Source organism: Callithrix jacchus, chromosome 11 (genome assembly GCF_049354715.1).
Source record: "Callithrix jacchus isolate 240 chromosome 11, calJac240_pri, whole genome shotgun sequence".
Lineage (NCBI taxonomy): Eukaryota > Metazoa > Chordata > Mammalia > Primates > Cebidae > Callithrix > Callithrix jacchus.
Window position 1 is genome coordinate 41,132,426 of NC_133512.1, and position 13,641 is coordinate 41,146,066.

Here is a 13,641-nt window from a genome sequence, read left to right on the forward strand (position 1 = left end):
TCTGCCTAGGTACACACACACATATATATACACATATACTACTAAACAGAGGAAAAACCAATACTTTTTTGTAAAACATATATAATTTGATTCCCCATTATAAAGAGCAGAAAACGGGAAGGTAAAATGACTCAAGTCAATAAACCTTTATAAGAGTCAAGGATTAATGCCTCCTGTGCCTCTCGACTCCAGACTCCCTAAGGATGGCAACCACGTCTTACACATCACAGAATCTGCCACCACATGGTCAAGCACTAAGCACAGCATGTGAGTAAATGCTAGGGATCAGGGCAATATTCTGTGAAGCTGGGAGGAGGCCTGAGGTTACAATCTATGGAGTGACTCCTAAAGTTTAACATGCATCTAGCCCCACTACCAAGGATCCCACCACCAAGGGTCCCACCACCTTAGATAGCAAAGGTCTAGGTTTGGGCCCAATAATTAGCATTTCTAGTAAGTGCCCAGGTGATGCTGATGCTGCCTGTCTGGGTACTACACTTTTAAGAACCACAGGTCTAGGAAAAAATCCTCAGTGCTTTGCTATGTAACAGTTCCCAGAAGAAAATAAGTAATTATTTGGTCAGAAAAAAACAATATAAGGAATCTAGAAACCTGAATTCTAGTTTCAACTAAGTTGGCAAAATGACTACAGCTAATAAACACATACTCACAGACACATCATTGAATACTGCTTAACTCCTCTCCCAAGAAAAAGGGCTTGGTATAGATGCAACTGAAAATTCAAATACTTTTTGTACAGGTCAGAGAAAATTTGTTTACTATGAAACTTTGAAATATATAATCTTTCCTGAAATCACTATCCTCAAATTTGTATACTGCCCAGAACACAACTGTTAAAAAAAATAGCTTTTGTCCAAAAGAAAGAATATAGAGACAGGCAAGCAAGCAAGCAAATAAATAAAAAGATGCTGAGACTAAACACATCGAACTATGTAAACCTAAATTTAAAGGGAAATTAGCTGTTGCAATATTCTAAACACAAATTACCAATTTGAGTATCTATAAACGTGTTGTCTAGACACTTACTAATGACCTAGACTAGCAGGATCAGCACCATCTTGGAGCTTGCTAAACATGCAAAATCTAAAGCTACTGAACAACAATCTGCATCTTGACAGGATTCCTATGTGATGTGTAAATACATTAAAGCATGAGAAGCACCGACATTGGCCATTGAGATTTTATCATTAACTTGCTATAGTTAGTAAAATTATATGACATTTTAAAAAGACCATTTCCTTAAATAATCGATTTCTGCCTTATGACAGATAAAAGAGTAATCAAAAAATGATTTTACATGAGACAACAAACTGAAACGTCATTTGCAAACAAAAACTTCCGTTGTGATTTAAAGGTAACAAATATCATCCAGCCACCTAGCTCAAACCTTAACTTTTACTGCTGAGGAAACTGAGGTATGGGGATGCTACCTCGTTTGGTTAAAGCCAAATAGTTTTCAGTGACACAATAGAGAATAAAATCCAATTCTATTGACTCTTATAAGTAAATGTTCTTTCTAGTGGGGAAAAAAAAGTTTTAATTATATTTCTTGCTGTCAGTATACAATTAATGTAAAAGATTAGAAACACGTAAGTTTGGAGGGATAAAATGACATGTCTATGAAAATACAGAAAATCCAGCAAGATGGTGTTTTATCCTTTCCTTTATTTTTTTCTTAAAAAGAGACTTTTAAATATTAAGGTAGAAGGGAAACTGGAATTGGACATAATCAATATGAGCATAACTTCTGAATAGATGATTTTCAAAGAATCATACCATGCATCATTTCAGTGGCTCCATCTGTTTGATGAATAAAACTGGAAAATTGATTTTAAGACTTATAAATCTGGCTTTGCCACTGAAGTTTTACTATACAACAATAAACAAAATGTTTTCAAATATGGCTAATTTTTGTATTTATTAACACAGAAACAGCCATATTTAATAGTTTCTTTTTAATACATGATTGCTGACAAATTAAACCCTTCTGTCTTACCATCAAAGAAGCTCTTGGCTCTCAGGTAACTGACACTGAGCCTAAGAACTGAAAGTTTGTCCAACTTATTAATAACATCTTGTGGGAAAGGCAGCAGGCTAGCCAAACGGTCCAACTCTGTATTAAGTCGGTCTCTATGCCGCTTGGAAGGATTTGACTTGATTCCTTCAGCCGGGATTGGCTTTACTCTGAAAAACAAACAAAATACCATAAAAATCCTTTAAAAAGCAAAAATTTCTATTGCATTATAATATATCTTCAAATATTTCTCTAATACAACAAACTTTTAAAGTCTATTTCAAGTTTACATAAGTGTTTCTTAAATCTTCCTTTCACATCTTAATTAAGAAAAAGAAGGAAAGGGGTTAAATTCTTCCTAATAGTTCATTAAAAAGCTTATAAACTCATGATAGGAAAACGTTTACCTATACTTCATGCATTTGTAGTATAGTGATTCCCGATTAACAGATCTATTGGGATTTTCTTCCCCCCTCTCAAATGTATTAGCCATTGTTAGGTGGAAAAAAGAGAGAAATCTGTGATAAATTATATGAAAATCATACTTCCTTTTCTATCTTCCACAGGAAGCCTCTCAGCATCACTGACGCTGTCAAGAAAGACAATCCTAAATAAAGTATTTATCTTCATAGCACCAGCTTCCTGTATTTATTTACTTTCGACTTATTAGAGATAATGTCCCAAAGCCCCTCTGCCACCTGCAGGTGGTCCTCCAGCCATCTAATGTGGTCTTCAAATATTAAAAAAAGAATAAATTTGACTTTTGTTATATTTCTTGTTGACAAATATTAGCAGTTGTGATTACTGACAACTTCTGCTTTTACATGTAGGCAATAATTCTAATTATTTATAGAATATTCAAATATTCATAGAATAAGTAGAATATTCGAATATTCGTAGAATATTCAAATATTCATAAAATAAGTAGAATTATTGCCTACATGTAAAAGCAAAGTTGTCAGTAATGACAACTTCTAATATTTGTCAACAAGAAATATAAATACATGTAAAAGCTTTCATAGTTTGTGTCTCAGAAAGTTCAATGAAACCCTAAACAATTCAGCATATTTTCACCTGAGAAAAAAGACACTTACAGGTTAAAGAGGAATATGAGTTCAGAATTGAAAAACTGAACAACTTCACACAAAGCCCCTAGCCAGGATTTCATAGCAGACATTAATCACTTAAAGTGAATTTAAGGATCATAGATACCCATGCTGAATTGAAAAACCAAAGTAATTTATACCCTATACCTCTATACCTTCCTATTAGCCAGAAAAGTAATTATCCAGCATTTTCTTACAACACTTCAAATGGAGTTATATCAGCTTTTGTAAAATAGACATTGGCCTGGGCATAGAGCTATTAATATGACCCAATCAAAACATTTCTAGATAATTTCTTTTCAATAATGTATGTGGACAAGTAATACTTTATGCAGAAAGATGATGAAAAGTAAATATTTCTACAAAAAACAGGTAATACATTGGCAAAATGGTATGTGTGTGTGTGTGTGTGTTTGTATCAACAGATATCTTCTCCAAATTGTTTGTAGAACTGTGTATATAATAGAAATTGGTGATGGTTCCCCTAGCTATTTTCCCCTATTTGTATTGCAATTATAAACAAATTTCAAGTCACACCTAATTATTATATTTCTCCACTTAGCCAACTGAATTTCAACCTTTACCTTTAATGCTTGTCTGCCTCATTGTGTAATTCTCTACTGGTTAATAACTTCTCAATAAGTATTTATTTCCACCCAACACATACTGGACAGCCCAGGAAAACGCTTTTCTCCTAAATGTTCAAAAAGTGTCATGTGAGCTAAGCAGAAGCAGCAACTACTTGAAGAAAGATTTTACAGAAAAGGTGGTATCTGAGATGGATCTTGAGGTAGGGACAGTATTTCATGAGGAGGTTTAACTAAGGACTGGTGAACTGTGAGAATTCTACCATCTGAAGGGAGAAGCACAGGGTGAAAGGGAGAGAAGATAGATGGTTAAGGCCGTGTTCTTTCAACAAATATTGAATACCTATCAAGTGCCCAGCACAGAACACTTACAGGTGAAGAAAACATACAAAAGCTCCTGTTGTCATGGAGCTTGCATCCTAGGTGGAAGATGCAGAAATAAACAAACAAACATATAGCTTTCAGGGCTGGTGGGTGCTAAGAAGAAAAAGCAAGGTAAGAAACTAAGGGGTGACGGAGATGATGATGCTCTGGATAGCCTGGGAAGTTCTCTCTGATGTGATGTTTCAGCACAGACATAAGTAAAATGAAGTGAGCCATGTGGGTGTCTGATGAAAAAATGTTCAAGATAGAGGAGATAGCAAAATAATGGTAGAAAATTGGACTTGGGCATCTGGGAGTCATCTTAAGTGTTGAGCTGGGATTTACAAGATCAGCCTTGTGTTTTACCAAGCTGACTCTAGTGATAGAGAATACAGAAAGCAGGGCAGGGTTTGCTGAAGTTAGGATTCTGGGCCACCAGGAACTTCTTTCTAAAACATAAATGACTGTCATTCCTCTGATTAAAATTCTTCAGTAGCTCTGCACTGTCCAAGTTCCTCAGTTTAGCACACAAAATCTTTCATGATCTTTAGCTTCTATCTACCCCTCTGGCTTCATTTCTTCTAGCCAAAGCCAGTTTTGTCTATTCTACCCCAGAGCTAAGAAATCACCTACAGTTACAAAATGTGCTTTGGTGCTTTCATACAACGTCCTTGTTATGTCCCATCCACTTCAAGTCCCGCTCAAGTAGATTACTTTTGTGAAGTCCTTCCTGACCTGCCTCACAATGGATTAGCTATTCTGCCCCATTCGGCTTCTTATACAAATGTCTTACACAACCATTTCATTAAGGAATATTCCATACAAACAACTTCACATAAATAGAAAATGTGTATACAACCCAGTCCTGCACTCTTGGTAGCTTTCCAGTAATGATTATGAAACACTGGAGAGAAGACAGTAACACAAACACTGAAGTAAGGAAAGCTGCTATCACACAGGGAGAAATAACAGGAACGTGAACGTATCCCTTCATGTGCTACTGCTCCCTATCTCGTGCTGGCTCTTTGCAATATTCAACTTCACACTAGACTTTGACACTTGTTTTTAATAATGTAAAACTGTCTACATTTCTACTGTATTACTGTATATCTTATAAAATAATATGAGAACAAATTCCCATTTTCAAGTAACCTAATTGCTTCCACTTGTTTGCCTGCCACTCTTATTTCTATGTAAACGTAATCATTATCGTATCCTTAATGCCCAGCATACTACTTGACACAGAGTGGACTCTCAATTAATGTTTGCTGACCGAAAGTGCCAAGAAAAGAAATAATCACAACCTGACCAAAGGCAGTGATAGTGAGATTAAGAAAGGACTGGCTTGAAGAGAGATTTAAGCCAGACCCAAATGTTCACTTAACTGAACTAACGTGGTATAGAAAGCAAGGAAGAGGAAAACATTGATTGAGGAGAGGTTGCAAATGGTTCCACAATTTGTAGCTTGGAAAAAACAACGACATCTCCCAAAAAGAGCAATACCAAAGAAGAAGAAAAGTGGCTTGAGGACAGACATCAGTAATACTAACGTTTAGGTATAGAGCTATGGAAGAGGCATAGACACAGAGGACAAATGACAAAACAGAAAAAGAACCAGGGTAGATTATTTTGGAGGTCATAGGAGACAGTCAAATACACAGAGAAATTAAGGTCAGGGCTGAGAAGTACCCACTGGACTCAACAACGCAGAAGTTTTTAAAATGTCAGATTGTTAAAGCTAAGAAAGGTAATGCATTTGACCCACTTTTTCACTGATTTTGTGAGAAACGTACAAAATTATTTTGTGAAAATATTTAATATCTATCCATATATCTTGAATATATACAGAATGATTACAAATAGAGGGTAATCTTACATTAACTACACTTGACTTGGATTATGCTGTTTTTACTTTTATATTGTCTTCGAATCTATACCAAAGGACACTGCTAACCGTTATTTAAGAAAAAGGTTATTTGAAATATAAATAAACATCCCTGTAAGATTGGATTTGGGAGCTCCAGAGTTCCTGAAATACACCGTATGATGTTGGTCAGGCAAAGGGGCAACACCTTATTTTTTGAAACCTTCACTTCAAAAATCTTGTCTCAATCTGTAATTAAAATCATTACGAAATCAAGACTCTAGCTGACTGCATGCCATGCTTCTGTTTAGAAGCCCTGCAAGCTTTAGCTGCTGGTGGTACAGGCCCAACAGTATGCTCAATGCCAGCTTGAATTTTATTTTGAAAGCTCTTTTAACATCTCCATCAAAAATGTCTATAAGGTTCATCATTTGTAGCCAGTGTTTGAAGAAAAGCTGAAAAAATTAACAACCTAGTTTAATCATAAATATAACTGTGTTTTATATAACTTTTATCATAAAATCTCAAAATGACATACAAAGATATGATTTCAGTAATCCCATGAGATTAAAGTGACATTTTCTAAAAAGAGATTACCTCTCACAGTACTGAGTTTGCTCTATCGGATTTTTTTCTCGGGGTGATTTAATCTATTCTTACTGCTTCAGTCTACTTACCCATAACTTGTTTATCTTTATTTCCAGTCCTGTACCTGAGTGCCCTCTCATTCACATTCCCCAGAAGTTGGGCACTCCCTTCTCACCACTGACTATAGTGCTACTCTCCATCCAACAGCTAGGAAATTTGAAGTATTCCTCAATAAAATCTCCCTAACATACTTCCTACACCCAAAAAAAGCCCAACTCTCAACCCCATTCATTCTTCATTTCCTGCCCCACAGCTTCAATGTATACGTATTTATCTCTGAATATAAATTTCAAATATTTACACTCATAAACTATGTGCTTAATGTAACATTACAGAGGTGACACATAGCACAAATAGATCCCAACTTCATTGTCAGGCTGAATATTGCTAGATATTTTATTTCCCTATATGAGTAAAAAAATATCTACAAAAACTTCTGAGAATTCAGGCTGGAAGCCACATGTAATGAGTCAGAAGTCTTCTGCCACCCTCCTGCTGCTTCCCTATAAGGGTGATGAATTCTTTCCTTTACCTTTTGTTTGCTATACCTAAGAAGAGATGACAAGATGTAAACAACACAAGACATCAGCAAGGAAAATCAGGAAAATGAAATATGGTCTAGAAACCACCATCATTTCCATAATCCTGAAAAACTCATTGTTTCCCCTTCCCTCTTCTTCTATGCAAATACACGTTTTTTTAATTCCCCTTGAACCCACATAAAATGTATCTGCCTTATCAGAATCACTAAAACATTACCAAAAAATGTTAAGTGGTAGTTAACTGTTAAATCAATACATCTCAAATATGTACTATGTGCATGGTATTGTACTTGGAAGCTCTGGTAGCTTCAAAGACAAATGATAATGCTATCTTTAAAGACATTCTTTTTCCTACTGGGAGGAAATATATTTCATAACATGGCAAAATCAATATAATGTATTGCTCAGTAACACAGGTGCTATGTGGTGATGAAGAGGTGGCATCTAAATCAGGTATTAAATACATGCAAGACACCTCTATTTCCATGACGGTAGAATACCTGGCTTTCTGCAACTACCCTTCTCTTCCAGAAAAATCACACGAAACAAGAAAAGCAAGAGCCAGACGCACACACTCTGTCTCCAAAAACCTGAGAGATAGCTAAACTCAGATGCAAATAAACATGAAGATGGAAAACAGGTAGAAAAGAAATCAATCATAGCACAGAACAGGAAGGAAAATGTAATCACAGTATACCACTTAGGTAAACAGTAAACAATATACAGTGAAAAATAATACGACATTAAAGTATATATAATCCGAAATTGTGATAAAATATAGAGGGAGGATGGAGGAAGGTGAAAAAGGTTAAGGAGAGACAGACAGCACTAAAATCTGTAACTACCACAGTAATACATCAAAAGATAGGGCCTAACATGCTATACTTAAGACGCACCACATACATAACTGACTTTTTTAATCTACCAGTATTATTTAATAGAAATACATTTTAAAACTGTATTTCAATAGAAAGAAGTAAAAAGAACTAAAAGACGACTGAAAAATATATGACAAAACAAACGAATATGTAAACGACACCCTAAGTAGAAAATCTGCAACTACTTCTCTTATACACAACCATGATTCCAACATATAACTTTAATTACCAGCCACGCTTTTTTTTTTTTTGCCTATGAAACTGACTATAATATTTTTAAGCAAAAATGCAATGATATAGTCACATCCCCAGATTGATGATGGGTATGTAATTAGCAAATTTTTCTTAATTTGACATTATCTCTTGGGGTGTAACCTTTGGCTCAACCTTAAAGTAATACATACTTTTCTACCTCCAAATTCCCTTACAGGAATTTTTTCTAAGAAAATAAATTTGCATAAAAATTTACATGTCCCAAGCGTATTATCTGAAATACTAGTTAAAACATTAAATGTTGGGAATAAAATTTCCTCCCAAAAGGAAAACAGTTAAATAAATTATAGAGTATTAGCACAACAGAGTATTATGCAGCCATTAAAAACAATGTTTTCAAGAGGAAGGGAGGTAAGTAGCAAATCAACAAGACAGGAGAAAAGACTCATAAAACAAAAGTATGAAGATGAGCAAGTACAAATCATGTATGGGAAATGATAAATAATTTATTTCAGCCATAACACTATTTGAGAAGAAACAGTGGACAATAGAAAAGCCCTCGGATATGGCTGCACTGTATGCATCACTGAACCTGTTCACCTGGACAGTACTGTGAAGTCAGTAAGAACATAAGCTTTGAAGTCACAAGACCTAAGGTCCAATATCCACCGCTTTTTCATTACCTGAACAACTTTGAATTTGAACCTCAGCTCCCTATCTATAAACTTAAATAACACTATCTTTCTTTAGTACTATTACAAAAACGAAGAAAATGATGTAAAGAACTACGCACACTTGTGTCATAATAAGTGCTAATAAACAGTTATATTAAACCACTAGCAAAATATCAATTTTAAAAAAGGTGTGGAAGTAGAAAGGTACTGTTGTAAAAGATTTGTATGGCATTTACTTCCAGGTAACTGTTTTAATTAACTACATGAGTAAGCATGTACTATGTAAATTTATTCACCAGCAAGGTAGTACATTTCAGCTGTAGCCATAATTGAGAACATAATCGTATACTGCCTCTTACTGTTTCACAGGAGAATTGATTGTTCTGTGATAATGTAAACTAAAATTATTCAAAGAATAGAATTTATGTTTTTGTTTCATTTATATCTTCAGCAGTGTTCACAGTTTATAATTTTTTTTTCTGTTAGTTTTAGCTGTGAGAGTATCAGTATAGGTGCTGACGGCCCTGCTTTATTGGTCAAGAAACTTGCCCAGATCTGTAACAGTGAAGAACTAGACATCATTTTTTTTTAGTTTAGATCCAGTGCTTTCAATTTATACCTGTTGTCTCTTTTTGCCATTTAATGTTACCTATAACTAAACACTTTCACTTATTTCATTTCATTGTTCCAATGAGCAAGTGTCCATAACTACTATGTACATGCTATCTAAATCAAGCTATTTGAAAGAAAAATGATGGTGAAATAACTGTGTAAATGAAAAGATCTTTTATTTTAGAAGCTATTTTTAAAATGGCATCATACATTTATATGAAACATTTAATGAGTATTATGTAAGTAACACAATTCAGTATTATATATATGAAATTCATGACATTTAAAAATAATGAATAGCAAAATAGACAATGCTTTTATATTATATTATTAATATGTTAATAAATGTAAAAGCTTTTATCAGTATGCATTTTAAAGAAGGATCAGCTAAGCACAGAAGTTACTTCCAGTTCTGACACTTCATGATGGGCGGCTTAATCACCACTACTGCTGGTATCATTTTAAAGTGCAGATGCCCTTTATTTAACACCTATTATTTGCCAACAGTCAGTGCTAACTTGCTACACATAAATAAGCTGAAATCCATTACAACTTTGTCTTCATCAGTAAAACCTTAAAAATACAAAACTATGTCCAAAGTTATCACTAGGGAAAAACATTCTATTTAGTTCTATAATGATCTTTTTGACTGTCTTCATGAGACAAAATAACTAAACAAACACTTTCATTTTCAACGAGAATAAAATAAACACAGGATTTGTTCTTTCTCTGAGTAGGGTTACTAAGTATGGGGCAACAGTCTAAGGAAAGTTACAGTAAATCCTATAATGAAGGTTATCTTTGATATTTTCTTCTTGAGGTAGGACATGAATTGGATGTAAAGTTGCTTCAGCGCCTTTAATTTCCCAACTTTTGTTGCTCCAAAAAGAAAGGAAACATTTATTGAGAGTCTACTATGTTCGAGATACTTCAGTGGAATTAAATTGAATATATTTAGAATGTATTTCCTACTAATAATTTTCAATGTGAGAGTCGCCACTAGGGGGGGTTAATTTTTCTTAATAAATTCACAGGTTACAAGTGTCACCTACTTTACACCAAAATTTTGCAGAACATATATATTTCATAAAATTAATATTTAAATGACTGTCTTTTTAAACAATCCTATATTATGCTACGTCATATTTTATCTGTAAATAAAATAAAGTGGCTCTCACTAAGGTGGAGGTATAGTAGGTCTGGATAGCATTTTCAGCTCAAAACAACATCTATTTTCCCCAATGTTGGCATATTTTGGGCCTAATTAGGCCACAAACTAGTACTTTAATTTTAAAACTAATACTAAATTTAATATCAGGTTTAATGATTTCATTCCTAAAATAAACTTTAATTAACTGCATTATAAAATTAACCATTATTTATTCAGGTAAAAATAATTTATATAAACACTTTCATTTGACAATGAAAACGCCAGCACTAGGCTTTTCTTACAGAACAAGCTGGTGATATTTAAGGCATCTTTATGATTAGAAGCAATGTACAGTGCTCAGCAGAGATCAGATAAACATCTACACTAATAAAATAAAATGTGGGCTGAATCAGGAAAATACTTTTGTTATAGGAAATTATTAAAAACAAGTACATTAAAGACTAAGAAAGTGTATTAAAATATTAAGATAATCTAACAAGTTACATTTTATGCAAAAGAAAAATGTAATATATTAAAACATTACCATCTAAATTAGAATCCATAAATGTTAAACTGTACAAAATTATGGCATTTGTTTTTGTTTTCAAAGCCATCCAAGTCCTTTTATAATACGCTAACTGGAACCCGGTATTTTAAAAACACATCAGGGAGATCTTCCCGTTTTCTGACAATACACATAAAACCCATTAATATACCTATTATACATGATGCTAAGTGTATTAATAAATACATAGAACAGACATTTGGGATGCCTCCCAACTTGAACCATCAAGGACAATGTCAAATTGTCCTTCAAACAAACATACTTTAAGAAACCATTCTACAAAATTAAAAGTAGTATAAACCAATGTCTCAAACTGCCAAGGTAGAAAACTGCTAGTCTGACAATATTCCCTTAAGACACACTATACTGTAAAACTTCCAAATTTTAATCAGTCTATTTATAATTATCCTCTTAATGCCAATTTATATGTGTAGTTCTGAAGAACTACGATAACTGAAATTCTGAAAGGAAGTTGAATTCTAGAATGTACCTTTAAACCAATAATTGATTTTACACGTAAATCTTAAACTGTTATTTCTCTGGTTCCCATTAGTGTTAGGTAAAATCTAAGGAAAATGCACACTTCTAATTTGGTCTGAGAAGACGTTTAAGAGTCCTAAAATTGTTTACGGAAACTTGAAAAATATGTAAAGTAACTCAGATAAAATTAGAAATAAAAAAACTGGAATAAACACGGGAATACAACCACCTCACAAAAGGAAATATTTCAAGCACGGCTAGTTTTTCTCTGAAAAAAAAAAAAAAAAATTATAGTATTTGCCATCTCACACAAATATCCCACCAAAATCAACCGACCTCATAAGCAAGTTTGTACTGACTCTATTAGAAGTAACAAAACTTCGAAGCGAAAAAGAGTTAGAGGTAGATGTTAAGAATGAAAACCTCTCTCAAATATAGTTCTAAATCTTTTATTTTACAGATCCTAAAACCACCCCAAAAGTGATAAGCAAGTTTCCCAAAAAGGTGTCTGAGGAATACAAATCCTCCACCGTATCCTGTCCATTGCATCCACTCCCACCTGCTACCACTTCTATCCACTTTACCAATACAATCACGATGAGCGCTACAAAATCGCTGCCAAATAAGAGCGCAATAGAAAGCCATTTGGTGGGGACCAAAAAGTACCTTTAGAGTCACTGCCCCTTCGCAAAAATTCGCCACGTGTTTTGCTCTTTAAAACATCTTGTCCTACCAAACTCTACCAAGAAGAAGAACTAAGACCGTCCTCTAACTTAACCCATGCGGATATTAGAAGTGGAAGGAGATTTCGACAGGTTTATACTAAGTAATCCACCAGCACAAGGCAGATGAGAGCTGTCAACAAATTAGGACCAAAGAAGAGAGAAAAAGTTGCAGATGTGAGAGGGTGCGTGTGCACTGGCGCGGGGGCCGAGGATGGGTGGGAGGGCACTTTTTAAAATGCAATCATTGAAAACTGGAGAATCCAAGTCCTCGGTCTCCCGACCGGCCTCCAAACCACAATTCCACAGGCAGTGCCGGGAAAGAACCTAATCCCCAGGATCGCAGGGATTTGGGGGCGGGGTGGGGCTGCCTCCCGCACCCGCGTGCCAGAGCGCCCAGCCCCCGCGATGAGGACGCGCTCCGGACACTCACGTTTTCTGCACCGGCTTCCGCCGCTTGCGACTGGCATAGGTGATGTTGGCGCTGCTGGTGTTCATGGTGCCCAGCCGGCGGCGGCGGCTCCTCCTCGGGCACGGGCGTCCGGGTCCCCGGGACTCGGTGTCTGCTGGGACAACTGCGGAGGCCGGCGCCGGGTTCCGCGAAGTCTTGCCCGCTCCACCTGCGTCCTCTCCGGACAGCGGCGTGAGCGCCGCGCTTCAGCGACCCGGCTCCCGCACTCCGCGCCAGTCCAGGTGAGCTGCCCGGGCCTGGCGCCGTGAGGGGTGGCGAGGGGCGGAGACCCGCGAGCGAAGCGGCGCAGGTGCGGTCTACACCGGCAGAGGCGGCGCGGCAATGCCCGCAGGTGAGGCGGCCCGGGAGGAGGAGGAGCCTGGGCTATTTAGAATCCTGGCCTGGGTCGCGCACGGTGGCGCCGCGCCCCGTGACCGCCGCCGCGGCCCCTTGGGCGAAGGAGGCGCCGCCGTACTGCTCCCGGGACTTCCCAAATGCTGGGTGCTTCCCGCCTGCAGAGCTCCAGCGCCGGGCACTAGTCCCCGCTGCCTCCAGCTTCCGTTCAGTTACACGGCTGTCTCTGGTCTGAGCTGGCGGTCCAAGGCACGCTCGGAATAGAGCGTCAAGGGGACTAACCCGCCACTGCCTCCCGCCGCCGCGCGCACCGGCTGAATAGCAGAAGCGCCCCCGACCCCTCACCGGCCCCGCCCCGCCCAGATCCTGCGTAGCCCCGCCCCGTCCTCTTGCCCCC

General features: G+C 36.8%; 1 protein-coding gene across 1 annotated transcript in view; it reads right to left on the reverse strand.

Moving 5' to 3' along the window:
- Positions 1-13,560, reverse strand: part of AHR (aryl hydrocarbon receptor) — a 46,266-nt gene extending 32,706 nt beyond the window's left edge. Inside the window, exons 1-2 of the mRNA XM_002751529.6 lie at positions 12,873-13,560; positions 2,018-2,205 (exon numbers count right to left, since the gene is read on the reverse strand). Of these exons, the coding sequence (XP_002751575.3) occupies positions 2,018-2,205; positions 12,873-12,937 (253 nt within the window). The 5' untranslated portion in view covers positions 12,938-13,560. The remainder of the gene's footprint in view (positions 1-2,017; positions 2,206-12,872) is intronic.
- Positions 13,561-13,641: the final 81 nt, after the last annotated feature.